The sequence below is a fragment of the Nansenia antarctica genome (assembly GCF_963989245.1).
Source record: "Nansenia antarctica genome assembly, chromosome: 9".
NCBI lineage: Eukaryota > Metazoa > Chordata > Actinopteri > Argentiniformes > Microstomatidae > Nansenia > Nansenia antarctica.
In genome coordinates, this window is record NC_137679.1 from 37,955,443 (window position 1) to 37,972,818 (window position 17,376).

At 42.6% G+C, this 17,376-nt stretch overlaps 3 protein-coding genes across 3 annotated transcripts; 1 reads left to right on the plus strand and 2 right to left on the minus strand.

The window, feature by feature from the left end:
- Positions 1-484: 484 nt before the first annotated feature.
- Positions 485-7,120, minus strand: prc1b (protein regulator of cytokinesis 1b; the record flags this gene model as incomplete). The annotated part of the gene is made up of 14 exons (XM_080539743.1): positions 485-556; positions 1,273-1,428; positions 1,604-1,717; positions 1,925-2,035; positions 2,238-2,384; positions 3,079-3,174; positions 3,297-3,433; positions 3,662-3,809; positions 4,090-4,239; positions 4,707-4,877; positions 5,514-5,747; positions 6,353-6,475; positions 6,586-6,718; positions 7,110-7,120. 14 exons carry the CDS (start codon positions 7,118-7,120, stop codon positions 485-487), a joined length of 1,803 nt encoding a protein of 600 aa, XP_080395869.1.
- Positions 7,121-7,584: 464 nt separating this feature from the next.
- On the minus strand, positions 7,585-14,029 carry vps33b (VPS33B late endosome and lysosome associated). The gene is made up of 23 exons (XM_080538873.1): positions 13,922-14,029; positions 13,626-13,706; positions 13,464-13,525; positions 13,330-13,379; positions 13,170-13,237; positions 12,968-13,013; positions 12,773-12,867; positions 12,495-12,599; positions 12,204-12,294; positions 12,025-12,102; positions 11,836-11,909; positions 11,647-11,733; positions 11,410-11,500; positions 10,850-10,924; positions 10,638-10,702; positions 10,426-10,480; positions 10,267-10,313; positions 10,003-10,135; positions 9,703-9,776; positions 9,136-9,237; positions 8,551-8,626; positions 8,201-8,317; positions 7,585-7,884 (listed from the first exon to the last, which is right to left on the minus strand). The coding sequence occupies exons 1-23, from the start codon at positions 14,015-14,017 to the stop codon at positions 7,805-7,807; spliced, it is 1,848 nt and encodes a 615-aa protein (XP_080394999.1). The 5' UTR covers positions 14,018-14,029; the 3' UTR covers positions 7,585-7,804.
- Positions 14,030-14,991: 962 nt separating this feature from the next.
- On the plus strand, positions 14,992-17,198 carry hddc3 (HD domain containing 3). Its single transcript, XM_080539027.1, has 4 exons — positions 14,992-15,204; positions 15,315-15,370; positions 15,869-16,109; positions 16,777-17,198. Exons 1-4 carry the CDS (start codon positions 15,093-15,095, stop codon positions 16,905-16,907), a joined length of 540 nt encoding a protein of 179 aa, XP_080395153.1. The 5' UTR covers positions 14,992-15,092; the 3' UTR covers positions 16,908-17,198.
- Positions 17,199-17,376: the final 178 nt, after the last annotated feature.

The window sequence follows — 17,376 nt, forward strand, 5'->3', positions numbered from 1 at the left end:
GTTGGAAGGAAAAGTGATGAAATAAGTATAGAGAATACTATACATACAAAACAAAACATACAATAATATGTGCAAAATGTACATTGATCAGTGTGCTATATACAAATAGTTCCGAAACCCTAGATTGCAGGAAAGAAATCTTGCTACCCTCAATGGTCTTTTTCACTACAGCCATGCGCAGCAACAGAGGCAGGCAACACTATGTATACATTTCCATACTAATACTGTGCTATTCTTTCAAAGCTTAAAAATGGTGTTAATATGATACAATTCGTAACATTAACTTAAATGTTTCCCCCCCCCCCAAACATTTAATATGTTATTACCCCATGTACCGGTACATATAAAAACATATACAAAAAAAATGTATATACATATGTAGTGATCCACTTCAGAAATGGAGTTGTTCGGGACTTTGGATGGATTGGATTGGATGGCTTAGGATGTCATACTGTCAATCCTGTCATTGTGTCAAGTGACACGGTCAAAGGTGAGTGATGGTGGAGTTCAGGATGGCTGGCTTGCTTTTGGTGTTAGAGGCCTTGGAGAGATCTCGCTGCAGGAAAAGGTAGACAAACATTACAAATGTTAAAAAAATAAAATAATAATAATAATAATAAAATAAATACTCTAACATAACATTACCAGCTGTAGAAAATGGAAGAGAAGGAATATATTGGACACTGCTTCTAAGCACGTTTCTTTTCTGATGAACTGCATGTTATTGCAGATGATTAAAATACAGTATTATTAACTATGTAGAGAACAAACATTCGTACGTGAAAACAAATAGAGATTGAAGAGTGGGTGAGGAGAGTGGTTAATCGCAGGCAGCATCACACAGCCTAGTTTTATTCAGCTATTGGCTAACCCAACAGGAGGCAGCAGACTTGCACTATAAAACCAGGGATCGAAGCAGTTGGTGATTTTGAATGCATAGAGGTTAATGCCAACATGCATCTACAGAGCTGGATATAGAAAGTGTTGGTAAGTATATGACCTGGGTTTGGTTTTAGAAATCCATATATTCAAACAAACCTTGCTTGAACAGATTCACAGATGTTGATTAAGTCCTTCTAAAACAGAACCAATTTTATCATCAGGTACTGTATCATTCCTAATGTCCATATCATGAAGATATTCCTAATGTCCATATCATGAAGATATTCCTAATGTCCATATCATTGACTAGACTGTGTGGTGCTGCACAGAATGAAAAACATAATGTGTGTGGGGGGAGAGAAGCAACGACTAAATTAAAATGGAAATTACCGCAAACTCTGAATAAGTGCTGGCAACGGAGTTAATGCTGAAGTTAGGATGTGGACTTGCCGGGGTCTTCAACACACCGGCGTTCTCCTTGTTGTGTCGCTCCTGTAGCCCTGAGTGGGGAGGTTTCCCTTGCCCTGGGGTTCGCACCGCCATAACCTGAATTAAAAAAACACACAAACACATGAATATGGATTAAATGTTCTAATGTGTTCATGTTATTAGAGGAGTTGCATGCAAATCAGGTTTTGGCGAAATTACACAACGATTAGTCTGTATTGATAGAATGCTTTCTAAAGAGCATTTCAAATCAAGAGTGTAAACACCAACCAACCTTGTTTGCAGACAGTGGGGGGCGGGACACAGGTGAATGGCAGATAGTTCCACCAAAAGCTGAGCGGACGGTGCTGTTAGAGTTGGCGCTAGAGATGCTGGAGGTGGCATTGAGCTGAGAGAAGAACGCACAGACAGGGGAAGGGAGAGAGAGTGGGTTAGTAATGCCATCGCCCGTACAGGTTAAAGGTTAAAACAAGGAGGAAAGGTTAAATGGAGGAGAAAGCCACTCAGTGGAAGTAACCTACCTGTTATATACTGATGAGTCGTGCAATAGTTAGGAGCTTTAATCACAGAAATGCCAGAAGAGAACTGAATATACCTTTCGCGTTTTACTGGGGGTCACAGTGCCAAGGAACCTCCTTTTAGTCGGTGTTCTGACGGACGTTCCATAGAGCATATCCACTTCAGTCTGCTTGCTTTTCTTCAATTGCTGTAACATTGATTTAGATTAGATTAAGTGAAACTGTTCCAAGTCTAAGAGAGCTTGTATAGTTACTAGTTACATCAGGGGAGGCTGGGGTGGTTCGATACCATTCCTCATTCCGTTTCATGCATTTACAACGAGCCTGTCCTCAAGACTTCTATCTCCAACCAGCCTCCACTGAGCTACATGATGAGAACCAGTTCCTCACCCTGTCCAGTTTCTCCTGCTCCTTCTCTACGCGGTGCGTCTCCCACTGCTCCTCCACAAACTGCAGGAACGGCTGTCCGTTGACCAGGAAGTCCCGCCCCTGCTCCTGCTCCCACACGTCTATCTGGGCTTTCAGCTTCTTTTCAAGCTGAAAAACAAATTGAGAATGAGAATTGATTGAGAATGTTTATTTTGGTCCCCTATACAATTCACAATACAGATATAAGAAAATGTACATAGTCACAATTCATAACACCAGGACCAAAAAGGTGTAGGCTGAAGCCGTGGCTTATTGCGCCTACCCTTGTTACATGTATGCATGTCCCCCCATGAATGCATAATCAAAACATTGAAACTTTTATAAACAAAATGTCACTTACGCATGTCAACAAAAAGTTCAAAAAAATACCAAACAAAAACTATATTTAAACCTCTGTTTTATACTTGTTAATCATCTTATTTTTAAATAATTTTTAAAATCCTTTTAATGTACTACACATTTTCATTTCCTTTTCAAAGGTATTCCATAAATTAACTCCTTTAACTGTTATACATCTTTGTTTTGCATTTGTTCTAATCTTTGTTTTCATAAACATACATATTCCTCTGAGTTCATAATTACTCTGTCTAACTTGAAATAGTCTCTGGATACAGTCTGGAAGCATCTTATTTTTTACTTTATACATATGCACAGTACTTTATACAAATGCACAGTAAACAGTGAAATATATAGCTTACAATGTGATCAAGTATTCTAGCATGTAGTATAGTAGGCAATGCCAATAGTACAGTAAAGTACAGCAGAAGCCAATCTAACAAGTAACACTCCTACGTCTTCTTACCTTTGGCAGGCTTTTGTGCAGCTCTGACCTCTGTCTCTCCTCTTTGAGGAGGGCTCCTCCTCTGTTGGTGAACCTGGTGGGGTCTGTGGCTTTTCTCTGTCAGGGTGAAAGGTCAAGAGGGTCAGGGAGATGGTAGCTAAAAACGTACAACGAAGGAATTGGTAAACATCACCTTCTTAGAGGACTATTCTGTTGTGTGTGTTGATGCTGCTGCTCACCTCCAGATCCAGGAAGAGCCTCCAGCTGTCCTCCCAAAGGTGGACCCCCGCAAACAGCTCCTTGTGCTCTTCAAAGTGCTGCTTCAGCCTCAGGATCTCACCCTCGTGCAGACCCAGCAGCTCCTCCGTGTACTCCTCTGCAAGAATAAAAACACGTCCGCTTTAGAGCTCGACGATTTCAACGCACAGGAGGCCCTCGATATGCTAGTGAAAGAATCAAACCACCACTTACAGGCATAAACTGTACAACAAACCAATTTTTGAAAAAAACAAAACAAGATTCTGCTGATGGATTAGTGCACCTAAACCTTTGTTCTAATCCAAACCACGACAACTAATCCGACCGATCTAAAACGCTGACTCACCGCTGAAGTAGGGAGCGAAGGCCTGCCGCTGTTCAGTGCTGAGGAAGCACCTCTCCCATAGCACAGCTACCTCTGAGCGGATGGCCTCGGTGACGTGACGGATGTTCAGCAGTTTGAGCTCCTCCAGACGCCTGATCTCCTCTTGTAACTGATGTGGTGGGAAAAGAGAAGAAGAAGAAGACCAGAGTCAGACCATATCGAAACATAGAACACAGACTGTTGGAAGTAAATCTGACTAGGCCCCTAGGTCATCAAGTTAAGTTGTGACGTGGTGAAAATGAGTTACGGGAAAAGAGATGAAGAGTTTCTCCTGGTTTTACTAACCAGACCTTATCGAAAACATAGAACACAGACTGTTGGAAGTAGAGCTGACTAGGCCTAGGAGGTGATCAAGTGAGTCGTGACGTGGTGAATGTGAGCTGACTGACCGCCACCAGGTTCTTCTTCTTGGACTGGACCATGTGATCAGAGAAGGCCCCTCTCTCCTCCTCCGGGACCTGCAGCCGGTCCCACAGCTTCTGGACCCTCTCACGGTGGGCCTCACACACGGCCTCGTTCTCCACCTTACGTTCCTCCAGCTGCACACAGACGACAACACAGCACAGAGGAGAGTTAGCACCTAGCCGGTAGGGCGGCTGTGGCTCCAGAGGTAGAGCCGGAGTCTACCGATCGCAAGGTCAGCGGTTCGGTCCCCGGCTGGCCACGTGTCGAGGTGTCCTCGGGCAAGAGACGCTGAACCCCAAATTGCTCCCAATGAGTGGGCCCGGCGCCTTGCATGGTATTATCTTGCCGCCATTGGTGTGTGAATGTGTGTACTGTGAATAAGGCGCTGTATACTAAGTGCAGTCCATTTACCATTTACCTGAGCACTGGAGAATGGGTCTGACAGTAGAAGCGGAATGCAAATTAAGGGATTTATTTTATTTTATTACAGAATGTGTGTATCTGTACTGTAGTGAATGGAGCAGCTTTGAGAAAGCTATTTTCTGGGCAAACAGAATCTCAGTATGATGTCATCAACAGATTCCTAATGGTGGTTTCTCACCTGGTAGAGGAGAACCTTCAGATTTTCAATGTTCTCTCTGGACAGCTGGAAATCCTCCTCATCCTCACACACGATGTCCTTCTCGAAGCTGCTCTCTGGAAGCTGCTCCAGCTCATCCATGCACAGGACGATCTTCCCCTTGAGGCCCACGAACTCAGCGTGCCTCTGGCTCTGAACTCAGGTAAAACAACAGCATACTGTTAGGGTCACTCACAACTGCTCAGATGTGCACATTTATCTACATCAATCAATGAGAGTGCCATTTAAATGCACCCCAGCCACGGTCTGTTTGATCCCCTACCATCTAAGAGGTAAATCAGGAAGTAGAGAGACCCAGAACAGCTACTTTCACAGAGCTGTCACTCTGATAAACACCCCCCCCCCCCTACACTGACTCTCTGTACATATGGGGTGGGGGGATACTATCAGTACCCCCGCACCCCCCCCCCCCGGGGTACACTGACTCTCAGTATCCCCCCACCCCATATGTGTACAATCAGTATCCCCCCCCCGGGGTACAATGACTCTTAGTATCCCCCCCCGCCCCTCCCCGTTGTCTGGTACGTGTACTCTGCAATGACAACAAAGTAGAATCGAATCGAATCGAATCTAAATGATTATGATGCTGATCTTTTCTGTAGCACACCCTTAAAAAATACATGTTTTTTTGTGCTGGCTCTGTTAAATAAATATTTAAAAATATTAAGCATATTACTTTGTTTACAACAATGTCTGTAACAATGTTTACTGTAGTCTGAATAGCAATGAGCTTGTATAACATGACAAATGAACTGAATAATAAAACACCTTCACTGCGTTCTGGCTGGCGATGTGCTTGCGGAAGCTGTCCAGCTGCTCCACGGAGGGGACGTCCTTGGGGGCGATGGCGAAGGGCTGGGCGCAGAGGATGTCACACAGGTCCTGGTCCTGCTCGACCAGGGCGTTGAGCCGCTGCATCCTCTGGTTCTTCTCCTTCAACAGAACCTCCACCCGAGTCCGGATGTCCTTCTCCTGCTGGAGCATGCTGTTCCCCCGCTCCTCCTGGTCAGTGGGGTGACCGCAACAACAACCAGTCAATATAGGATGAACAACACAATTATTATCAGGGTTCCCTCCACACCTTTCAAGGACTTTCAAGACTCAATTCTGTCAAATTCAAGGACCCAACACGGCATAGTTTGAGACAGATCTAGATGAGAATGTATATAATGAATATAAGGATATAAGGATATAAGGATAAGGAACTATCCGCTCACAGACAACAATTAAAAAGAGAGGCTTGAATGATGTGAACACTAGATGGTCTCTTGCCTTCTCTACCACAGCACAGCAAAACAATATATTGTGAAATATGTGTTAAGTAAAGCAATACAGAGAGAGAGAGGGGAATTCAAGCACTTTCAATGACCCATGTCTATTTTCAAAAACTTTTAAGACCTTGATTTTCTTTCTCAAATTCACAAACTTTCAAGGACCTGTGGGAACCCCGATTATTGTTGTCAGAATGTTGGGGTCATCCATTGACCATGTTATTAAAATAAAAACGCACACCATAGTTGAGATGCAGGCTAGCGGGTGAAACTTAAAAGAAAGAAAGAGAGCTGCACACTATTCATATTGTTTTGGAGGAGTCATCCCCACTGTACCTCAACAGGGGCTATCTGCAGTTCCAGACACAGTGTATCCAGATCTTTCCGGCATTTCTCCATGCTTATCAGGAGTCTCTTCCTCAGGGACTCCTCCTCAGCAATCATCATGTCCAGCAAACTCTGGGACAGAACATTGTGTTAGTCTATGCTGGAAGAGACAGTGTTTGTGAATGTAAACATGCGTGTTATGCATTTTGAGAATGTTGTCATAGTCATTGGTTTTAGCTCACTTTGATGTGGTTTTTGACCGCATTGGTCCTCTCCAGCCTCTGGTCTTCTGGGATCCCGATCTCCTCCCAGATGTCCTTCAGGTGGCACAGGGCTTTATTCAAGCATGCCACCGACTCCGCTGCGATCATCTCACTGGAATGGGAGACAGACAGTCCGCAAAGGTTTAGAATAGATAGAAACCAGTTGGCTTTCATCATGGATCAACAACACAGACTAATGACACTAATGTCAGTGATCTGATCACACTTTTCACAGTTCTTCAGTTTCAGACACACCCAATCCGATTGATACTCTCCCAAACAGTCAAACCAAAAATCTCCGAATGTCATCTAAACCAAGGGGCATTAGCGAAAACATCGTTCTATGTTCTGCCATTTTTTCAAAAGCCAGTTATTTAGTAACGTTAGTTATGGCTAGCTATGTCGCGTAGTTCATTGACATTGTGCAGACAGACTTGCTAATTACCTAGTCATCTAACGGTGAAACATTTGGCAAATATAATTCCCGTAACCAGCAAAATTACCTCTTCCTCATCGTGAATTCCAGTAATGTTATTTCCTTGTACAGTCGTGTTCGTGTCCCTGGTAAACCCAGAAAAAGGACTGAATCCTCAATCCCACTCAGTCCTGATCGCGTCGTTCAATCCGCTCAAGCCGAGATTCAAGATTCAAAATACGCATCAACTGTTAGTCTGGCCTCTGATTGGCTGAAAAGATTCGCCAATACTATTTTCGTACCATTCGCGCATGCGCAAGGGCGTGTCAACTGTCAAACAGTGGATGACATAATATACGTAGGCATGGAACAAGTGCGTCTTTTCATTTGAATGTTTATTTGTCCTGTTTATTTGTCCTGTGTGTAAGATAATCATAAACGTTTATCATGACTGTAAATCACACACAATAAATAATTTAAAAATTACAATATTTATTTTTGTACAAGTGAACAGAAAACCATTTTTACAGACATTTTCAACATAAAAGAGAGTCCTTGTGCAGTATATAACACAGTTGGTCAACAAGCATTTCAGTAAATGAATAAATATAACAAAAGATAATTAGTGTATCACATGATGATAGTGACTGAATTTGAATGTCTATCAGATGTTGAACAATGCTTTCAGGGAGTCTCGGTTTGCTTTTGTCTTCGTCCAAGTTGTATTCTCAGGCGTCTCCTGCTGGTGTATGTGCTCATTGGGATTGATGACAGAGAGATGACTCATACATGGTTGTCAAACATAGCCTCCAGAAGTCTAGCACTGTTTGTAATGGCAGTGGTCACCACAATGAATTTAATACCTAAGAGAAACATAGATTATGTCACACTTTTGGCATAAATAAATAATGCAGTTAAAGCATGCAAACTGAGACACAGAGACAGACAGACAGACAGACAGACACACACACACACACACACACACATACACACACACACACACACACACACACACACACACACACACACACACACACACACACACACACACACAGACACACACACAGACACACACACACACACACACACACACAGACAGACACACACACACACACACACACACACACACATTGTTGAATTAGTCTTGAACTATGCTGAAGAGTCCCTTATAACTGTTACCTTTTTCTCTGCCAAGGAACCGCAGTGCTGAGATCTCAGAGAAGGTGCAGCCGCCCAGGAACATGACCAGGACGATTCGCTGGGCATCTGTCTTCCCCTTCGCTTCATTGTTACTCGCTGAGAGAGAGAGAGAGAGAGAGAGAGAGAGAGAGAGAGAGAGAGAGAGAGAGAGGAGAAAGAGAGAGAGAGAGGAGAAAGAGAGAGAGAGAGGGAGAGAGAGGAGAAAGGGGAGAATAAAGAGGGGGATTTGAATGTCCCCTGCTACTCTATGGGCTCATCATTGAAAGTGATTTTTAATTGGTCTAGGCTTAATCAGGATTGTATTTGTATATCATGCCAAACTGCCTCACCTTTGAGGGCAAACTCATGTCCATTGAGCATGCGGCTGACCTCCTCGAGCCCTGTCCATCCGTCACGCTCTAACACCTGCAGGTCAACCAGACAGAACACACAGATCAAAGGCTTATCACGAGCACCGAGGATGACATTGGACATTCATCATTCTTCAGGGTAGAGAGGAGGATCAGGCTCCATGAGGTATGGATGCCGGGAGGGGAGGCTGGTGCAAGTCGTCTGTAATTCCAATCAAATCAAAACAAATCAAGTTTTATTTGTATAGCGCATTTCTCGCAAGATGCGACTCAATGCGCTTTACATAATGACAGAGCCGCAAGCAGGCAAAAGTAAAAACCTGTACACTGTGTAGCCAGGAAAATTCCCTTGCAGCCCTCTACACATAGGGCGACTACTACCAGTTTGCCTACCAGCACACAGCGGCAGACCCCAAACACCCCCCTCCGCCCCACACACCCGACCCAGCCAAGCAAGCACAAATTGATCTCGGAATTGATCTCGGAAAACACATCATCTAATCTGGCGAGAGTTTGACTCAGTGAGACTAGTCTGTAGCTTACATCCATGACAGAATCACCTACCTGTTCGATGAGTTTGCAGGACAGAGGGACGTAGGCCCCGCTGAAGATATAGGCCATGTCTCGGGGGACATGAAGGTCATACTCCTCGTCTGATTTGGGTACCTTCGCATGAAATGTTGGGTTTCATTACAATCAGTACTCAAGTTGTAAAAGAAAATCAATCAGGGGGGATGGTGGATTTTATCATACAGTGATAATTTTAGCATCCTCACAGCGTCAGTGACTTCAGTGTCAGTGACTTGGTAAAAATGTCACTGCATGTGTGCGTGCCCCCTCGACCACAGTATTTCACTCAATATGCACAACACTTAAATGTTGAAATAGCAGTAATACCACGTTCATTGATAAAATGACATAAGGGATGGAAAGGGGGGATGGCAGTTTTAGAAGGGGGATGATTTTGACTGTTTTTATTTCTGGGGGCATACAGCCTTTAGTTATGATGTATTCATAATGTTTTGTTCAAAGGCTTTAAGTAGCTCAGTAGGTGCTATGAATTATTTTGACATTTGTACAAAATAATATAAAAATATAATAGTAGTTTATTAAAAAAACATGAGTACCTACCAGGTTCAACTTCCTACTCAAAGCTCGGAAATTGCTCTTCTTCGCCAGCGAGGAGAAGGCATCTGTCAGCTTCCCTAAAAAAAACATTGTGAGGGTCAAAGACGGATACCTAACAGAGCATCTGGCCAGTGTCAGCGTTCTACAGCGTATCTAAGAATATCTACGATACACATATTGTGGATAAGCAAGCACACAACGCAACGTCCATCGAGACAGCTCATCCAGCAGTGGTGTAGAGAGGAGACAAGGAAAGCTAGGAGGTTGGTATAACCATAATGGGATCCAGCCTGTCTCTCTCACCTGCAGTTTTGTCGTTGACCAGTTTGCCCACCCGGCTCTCCATGACGGTGAGGGTCTCTCCTGGGTGCTGCTCCACCAGGAGGCCCAGCTGCTTCAGGTTGGTGAAGGTGACCAGGTGCTCCACGCCGTAACTCTGACAAGGGTAAAGACAAGAGACGAGCCACAACAAAACATAAACATTTACGCTTCCTTTCCTTAATTAAAAAAATAAAATAAAAATCATGCACACATCTTGAACTTAAGAGTATGGAGTTATTGACCCACCTGTAGAAACTGTCCTTTTAAGGATCGGTAATCTTTGGGGAGGAGCCCTATAGGAAACATTTTAATTTTAAGATAGTTGACTGCAATCGTGAAACCGATGATGTCTACAGTAGTTAGTTAGTTATTTAACTGTAGTTATGTATTTATGTCAAGACTCACCGTTTTCTGTGAGTGATAGCAGACAGAGAAGTCTCAGACTCTGCACCATGGAGACCTGCATAAGTAGACAAGAACACAGTGATTGAAAAGGATCCCAAAGCAAATCAGTAGCTGATCCAAACAACAAATCTAATCAGACATAGTCATCATGATGCTATCACTTATACTTTTACAGTATATCCCAATATTACGTCTATCTTTGACAGACTCACCTGTCTATTGATGTGCTCCTCTATGAAAGAAATACATTCACGGATTTCAAACCCTTCCAGCAATGCTAAAGAATTTGAAAATAAGTTAAGTATTAGTTGTCATGCGGTGTAATAAATGTGATTGATGCAGCAAAGAAACAGGCCTCAAGTGTTTTGCATTCTGCACCAGCCGTGCATTATACTATACATCACATATCTTCATATCATCTTACAGTGCTCCGTCTTTAACAGCTCCTGGAAGTCCTGCTTCGTTTTCCTCTTCATCATTGACTCACAGGCCCCAATATCTGAAGGAGTAATGGCAGTTAATCTTCCATTAATTAAAATAGGATAGAGGGGCAGACGTATGACTATTCTCTGTGTCATTACTAATAGCATAAAACTACTCATATTATCTACTCATATTGACTATTCATAATATCTACTCATATTGACTATTCATATTATCTACTCATATTAACTACTCATATTAACTACACATATTATCTACTCATATTAACTACTCTCATATTATCTACTCATATTATCTACTCATATTAACTACTCATATTATCTACTCATTAACTACTCATATTATCTACTCATATTGACTATTCATATTATCTACTCATATTATCATATCTACTCATATTAACTACTCATATTAACTACTCATATTAACTACTCATATTAACTACTCATATTATCATATCTACTCATATGAACTACTCATATTATCTACTCATATTATCTACTCATGTAATGGTGTGATAAGGCAGCACTAAACGCTCACGCAGACTGAGGAGACGATGTTCATGTTTTAACCCTTTGAGCTCCTCCGACACGAACGTCTTCATCTGTTTGATGTCCATCCCACGACGGCTCTGCAGAGTGAGAGAAGAGAGAGAAGGTCATCTGGTGTCATCTGTCATCCTACTCTCAAAGTATTTTCTCTAAAGGTCCTTCATTTCTGGAATAGTTGGAGGCATAACAAGTTGTACATTATGTGGATTCTGTCAGAGACACTCACGTCGTAGGCAGTCTGCAGGTTCCTGGCTTTCTGGCTTAGGAAGCCAAACACGTTGGAGAAATGCTCATTCCTGATTTCGTTGAACACCTGTGAAACACAACACAGTACACCTTTCGATCAGGCACACCTCTTTAAGTCAATAAGAGGGAAACATGACATAAGCAGTGTTGTTCTCCCTAAAAAGCCAACCTTGTCTTGAGAGTTCAGCATCACTTTTAAACTCTTGTCAGACGAAGTGACGTCAGGAGTAAACTCAGCACATCCTATAGAACAAAAATGTAATCATTTATTACATGTATTATCACAGCACATTATTTTCCATATAACTGCAGTGTCAAGGAAGGAAGAGACCGTAATTGGACAAGTGCAATTGCTTACCACATTTGATTCTGAATACGTCATCCACCAGTCCTTCATACACAACTTGGGAGCAAAGGGGAGTAACAAAGTCCACATCTGCAAAGAGGGTGAGACAAACATTAAAGGAGATTATGGGTCATTATGAAAATATCCCGAAATTATAAAACTACGGTAATATCCAGTTCCAAACCCCATACCTCTATCAATGAGAAAAACATTTCCGATTTCTGCTTGACGAGCTCTCTGTTCCCCCTCGTCCACCTGCTCCCTCCATGATTCATACGCCATCTGGACCAGGAAGAGAGACATAATTGTAACGGTGTGACAATAGAACGTAATTTCTCACTTCTCGCTAGACTGTTTCCGCTACAGGGTCGTTTGCCTCGCCAAACAAGAAAACTGAACGACGAATTGGCTGAACGAGGAACAGACCGGCTCTCGAGCCATCTAGAATCGTTATAATCCCAGTGTTGTTCGTCTCACGTTACCTTTGAGCAACGTCCTATGCCATAGACCTTAGAGAAGGGTCCGTAGAGGGAGTGCAGGAGGTGTAGCGCACTGCCCGCTGTCCTCACCCACCGCTGGTCTCCCTCCTGGTGGTGGAACACAGCTTGTCAGTGTTTGTGTCAAATCAGGGGTGTTAGAATTTTCATCAGAAACGGAACACAAACACAATCTAGAATTCACATACATCAGTGGCCATGGAAGCTCACTACAATTGCACGTATTACTACTAGCACCCATAAGTACAGTTGAGCATCATTACCAAGAAGTTGTCTCTGAAGAATTCCGGAAGCTCCATACTGATTATGTCATCGTCCAGTGGCAGAAGGTAGAACGCCCACTCATCGGTGGTCACGTCTGACACAAAAAAACGCAGGGAAAAAAGGGTTATGTGCTTTGTGAATACCTTTCAGAGACCTTGGTGCTCAACAATGAACACAACACCCAAAACACCTACCACCAAAGATCCCCTGTTCCTCCAATAATGTCTCACACGCGTAGAACTGTAGGAGCAGAAAGAGACGAGAACGAAAGAGACACACAAACACACAAATGAGCACTAAGGTATTCACTTAAATGTTACTACATTTTACAGAATAACATGCCAGTTACACAATATTATATTATAGTATAAAATATTATACAGTATAAGTCACCACCTTCTGAGGGCTAAATATTATCTTATATCTTCTGGATCTCCTAACTGCCTTGTCTGCATTAACCACATCTGGTGGAAAAAAGAAATCAATCAACAAAACAATAAATCTCACATGCCGTTAAAACAGAGTCTGTTGATTATCAGTATCAGTGTCTACTTACCACATATCCATCTCACAGTTTGTATCCTTGGTCGGATCAGGAAGCACAGTCTGTGAAAAAACAACAACAGCAATGAAATAACCTAGGAAAGATTGTGTATAGAGACACAGCTTGAGCCAGGGTGAGGTACTTACTGGTCTGAGGTGCTGACTATAGGTTTGTGTTCCACTTTGTACAGCTTGTCTACGTCATGTTGCTACAAGGAGAAGGGCATAAAAGATTGATTGAAGTACTGAAGTCAACAGGAAAGAGAAAAACGGTGGCCCAATGAATGCAGGATATACTGTAAGGGTTACCTTTAGTGTTGTGACATTAGCAATGCGATCAAGAGGGCTCATCAAGTCCGCCTCAATAAAAAGGTCCTTACTCCCAGGCAACTTTTGGCAAAAAAAACAAACGTTGAAATTGTTATTTATCAGCCCCCTGAGCAGAACATTAGAATTGCCACCAGCCACACACATTGCCACACACACACAATCATCACAATATGTGTCGATTAGAGACACTACGTTACTTCAGTACTGATACCAAGAGCCAGGGTAGGCCAGATGTTGAACCTGAGCTGAGAGGAGATGACTGGGGCGTAGCTCACCTGTTCCAGCAGGTAGATGAGCTGGTCCCTGGCCAGCCTCTTGAGCAGAGAGAAGTCAGGGAGCTCAGGGGCATCTCTCCTGACACTGTGAGCCATGAGGTCAGAGGTGGTGGAACAGCCTAGCGGCACAAGAGTGCCAGCTCAACCAACACCCTAATCTGGAAAACAAAACACACCACACCTTAATATCAATGGGTAATAACTGTAATATGACCGATTGATTACAAGGGGCTGCAAATCCAATTGCCCATAGACACCTTATTGAGGGGAGTGATTGTCACTCAGGCAGACTAAAAAGAAAAATATGAAAATGAAAACAGAGAATGCACCAGTGGCATTTTAGCTACAATAATAGACTGGGACAGTGCAATCAATGCACCCTTGTTGTATTTTCAGTTAAAAATAGCAAAAAATAAACAAGATTAAGCAGACTACAGCTTCTCAAATATGTGCACATCCCATTGCATTCAGGAACACATCTCTTTCTATGGAAGCAGGTTGTGGATGGAGAAGGTGGTCCATAGCTAGCTTTAGCTGGCTATCTAGCAATAACTGACAGCTGTAGTGGTGGTCTCCACAATTCATTGTACCCAGCTAACTGTAGTTGTCAAAACCCATAATCATTTATCACTACGATCCAGGTTATATAACTATTTCGGTTTTCAAAAAGGGTAAATTAAATCCGATCTGTGTAATCAATACAAATTCGTTACCTTGTTTCCGTATATGCGGATGGGATTTTGTGCGGAACCTTGTTTGACTACGGACAAGAGAAGAGAGGGGGACACTGAACACAACACAGGAACCTTGGCTGTATTCGAAATGGCATACTAGCATACTCAATGAGTATATACTGCATACTGCACACTAAATTCATAATAAGTATGCCAATACCAGCCGACCGAAAATCTAGTATACATTTCTTGCATACTCAAATTTCACATACTCTACAGTGTGAACGCACTGCATACTCAAAATCTACGTCATATCTAGTATGAGTAGTATGCTAGTATGCCATTCCGAACACAGCCATGGTTTGACTACGGACAAGAGAAGAGGGGACACACTGAACACAACACAAGACAACACAACACAACAGAGATGCCTGCAGACTGAAGTAGAGAGCAAATTACAATTCTTTATTATTATTAACTTTACTACATTAAACACTATGAGTTCCGATTCGATTATTCTGTTGGAGACTGTTAACTTTGCTGCTGAAAAGCACCGTAATCAGCGGCGCAAAGACCCAGAGGGAACCCCGTACATCAACCACCCCATAGGTACAATGTCCTAGTCTTTATTGATGGATTATTTATTTTACCCCAGATTCTAAATGGGACGTATCAATGATGATCTGCATGTAAAATGTGCCATGTGATCTTTTTTGCAGGAGTGGCAAGAATCCTAAGCTATGAAGGAGGGGTTACAGACATAGAGGTTTTACAAGTGAGTCATTACTTCATTTTTAGCATAGCATAGAGTACAGCACAGTGTTTTATTTGTATAGTGGATAGTGTACATAGCCTTTATTTTATGTAAACCAGCTCTTTTCCCTTCTTGTTTTTAGTATATATTTTTTCCTAGCACCAGGGGAGCCCCCCCTCCCAAATTTCGTTGTATGGTACCTGTACTATATTAATGACAATAAAGACCATTCATTCATTCATTCATTCCAACACTGATGTCTGTTTTCCAAGTATTTGTTCGTTGCCAAGATAATAAGGCATTGTTTGGTTGTTGTTGATGTTGTTGACAGATATTATTGTACCCATCCCTTTCCTCCCGCATGGCAACATCCTGCCACTTGAAGGGATGATATGTAACACAACAGTAAAATCTAGCCTACTGTATATGAATATGAATGTATCATGAATTAAATGGAAATCCATTCAATATTGGGTTGGATTCTTTTTCCCCCTTTTTTTTCTCTCTCTCTCATACTAGGCAGCTTTGCTCCACGACACAGTGGAGGACACAGACACCAGCATAGGAGAGCTCCAGGTCATCTTCGGGCAGACGGTGGCACGGATAGTCCAGGAAGTGACAGACGACAAGTCTCTGTCCAAGCAGGAGAGGAAACGGCAGCAGGTGGAGCACGCGCCCCACCGCAGCTACCAGGCCAAACTGGTCAAACTGGCCGACAAACTGTATAACCTGAGAGACCTGAATCGCTGTACACCCGCAGGTGACTCCATCATCATTTCTGGACACCACAGACCTCATTGTCTCTTAGCTTGTTTTATAGCTTTTTCGCTTTTTAATTGTCTAGTGTGTAATATCTGTGATATGTTATATGTGTATATGTTTGTGAATAGTGTAGTGGGGTAGTGGTGGTCTAGTGGATAGTGAGTTGGACTTGTGATCGGAAGGTTGTGAGTTCAAATCCCGCCTGAAGCCACACCACTACTAGTGTGCCCTTGGGTAAGGCACTTAGCCCTCAGTTACTCCAGGGGGAATGTCCCTGTAATTCGTAATTGTAAGTCGCTTTGGATAAAAGCGTCTGCTAAATGGCAAAATTATAAATTATTGAATATGTGAATATGTTTTCTGTTTTTGCACCTTCAGAAGAACCACTACAATTTCATTGTATAGGCAACTGTACAAGGACAAACAGTCTATTCTATTCTATCCCCCTCTCTCTCTCTCTCTCTCTCTCTCTCTCTCTCTCTCTCTCTCTCTCTCTCTCTCTCTCTCTCTCTCTCTCTCTCTCTCTCTCTCTCTCTCTCTCTCTCTCTCTCTCTCTCTCTCTCTCTCTCTCTCTCTCTCTCAAACCAAGTGGTTCATGTCATGTTCATGTCATGATCATTATCATTAATATCATGTATTTTCCCTCTTGTGTCGTGGGTTACCAGGCTGGTCAGCAGAGCGGGTCCAGGAGTACTTTGTGTGGGCAGCCCAGGTGGTGAGAGGACTGAGAGGCACCAACCCAGTCCTGGAGGCGAAGCTAGAGGAGCTCTTCAAGCAGAGGGGCGTGCAGCTCTGACGTCCTCTGGACGGGGTGCCAGCCATCGAGATTTGCCACCACCACCACAAATTTATTAGATTATTTGAGTTTCTTGTCTTGGTGTAGAATGTTTTCACCTTGGAAGAGACCTTTTTACTCTTAAACACTCATCAGGATGAATTATGCTTGATTTGTAATTTATGGATGCCTCATTATCTCTTGCTTTGTACACATTGTTTGTAGGACTTGTGAATCATCAATATGTCACAAAGGAGTGTTCTTGTTGTAAACTTAAATAAAGTAATAAAGTTGTAAATAAAGTCATGTGACGCGGTTATATTCTGTTGAACAACTGTGTTTACCTCATGGACGGTAGTGTAAAAATAATAATCTGTAATTACACGATCATGATGACATAGAACATGCATACATTGTCTGTGTTTTATTCTTTAAAAAAATAATTGTGTGCACTCATGTCATTATTTAAGTTGGCAACGATCCAGTTGCT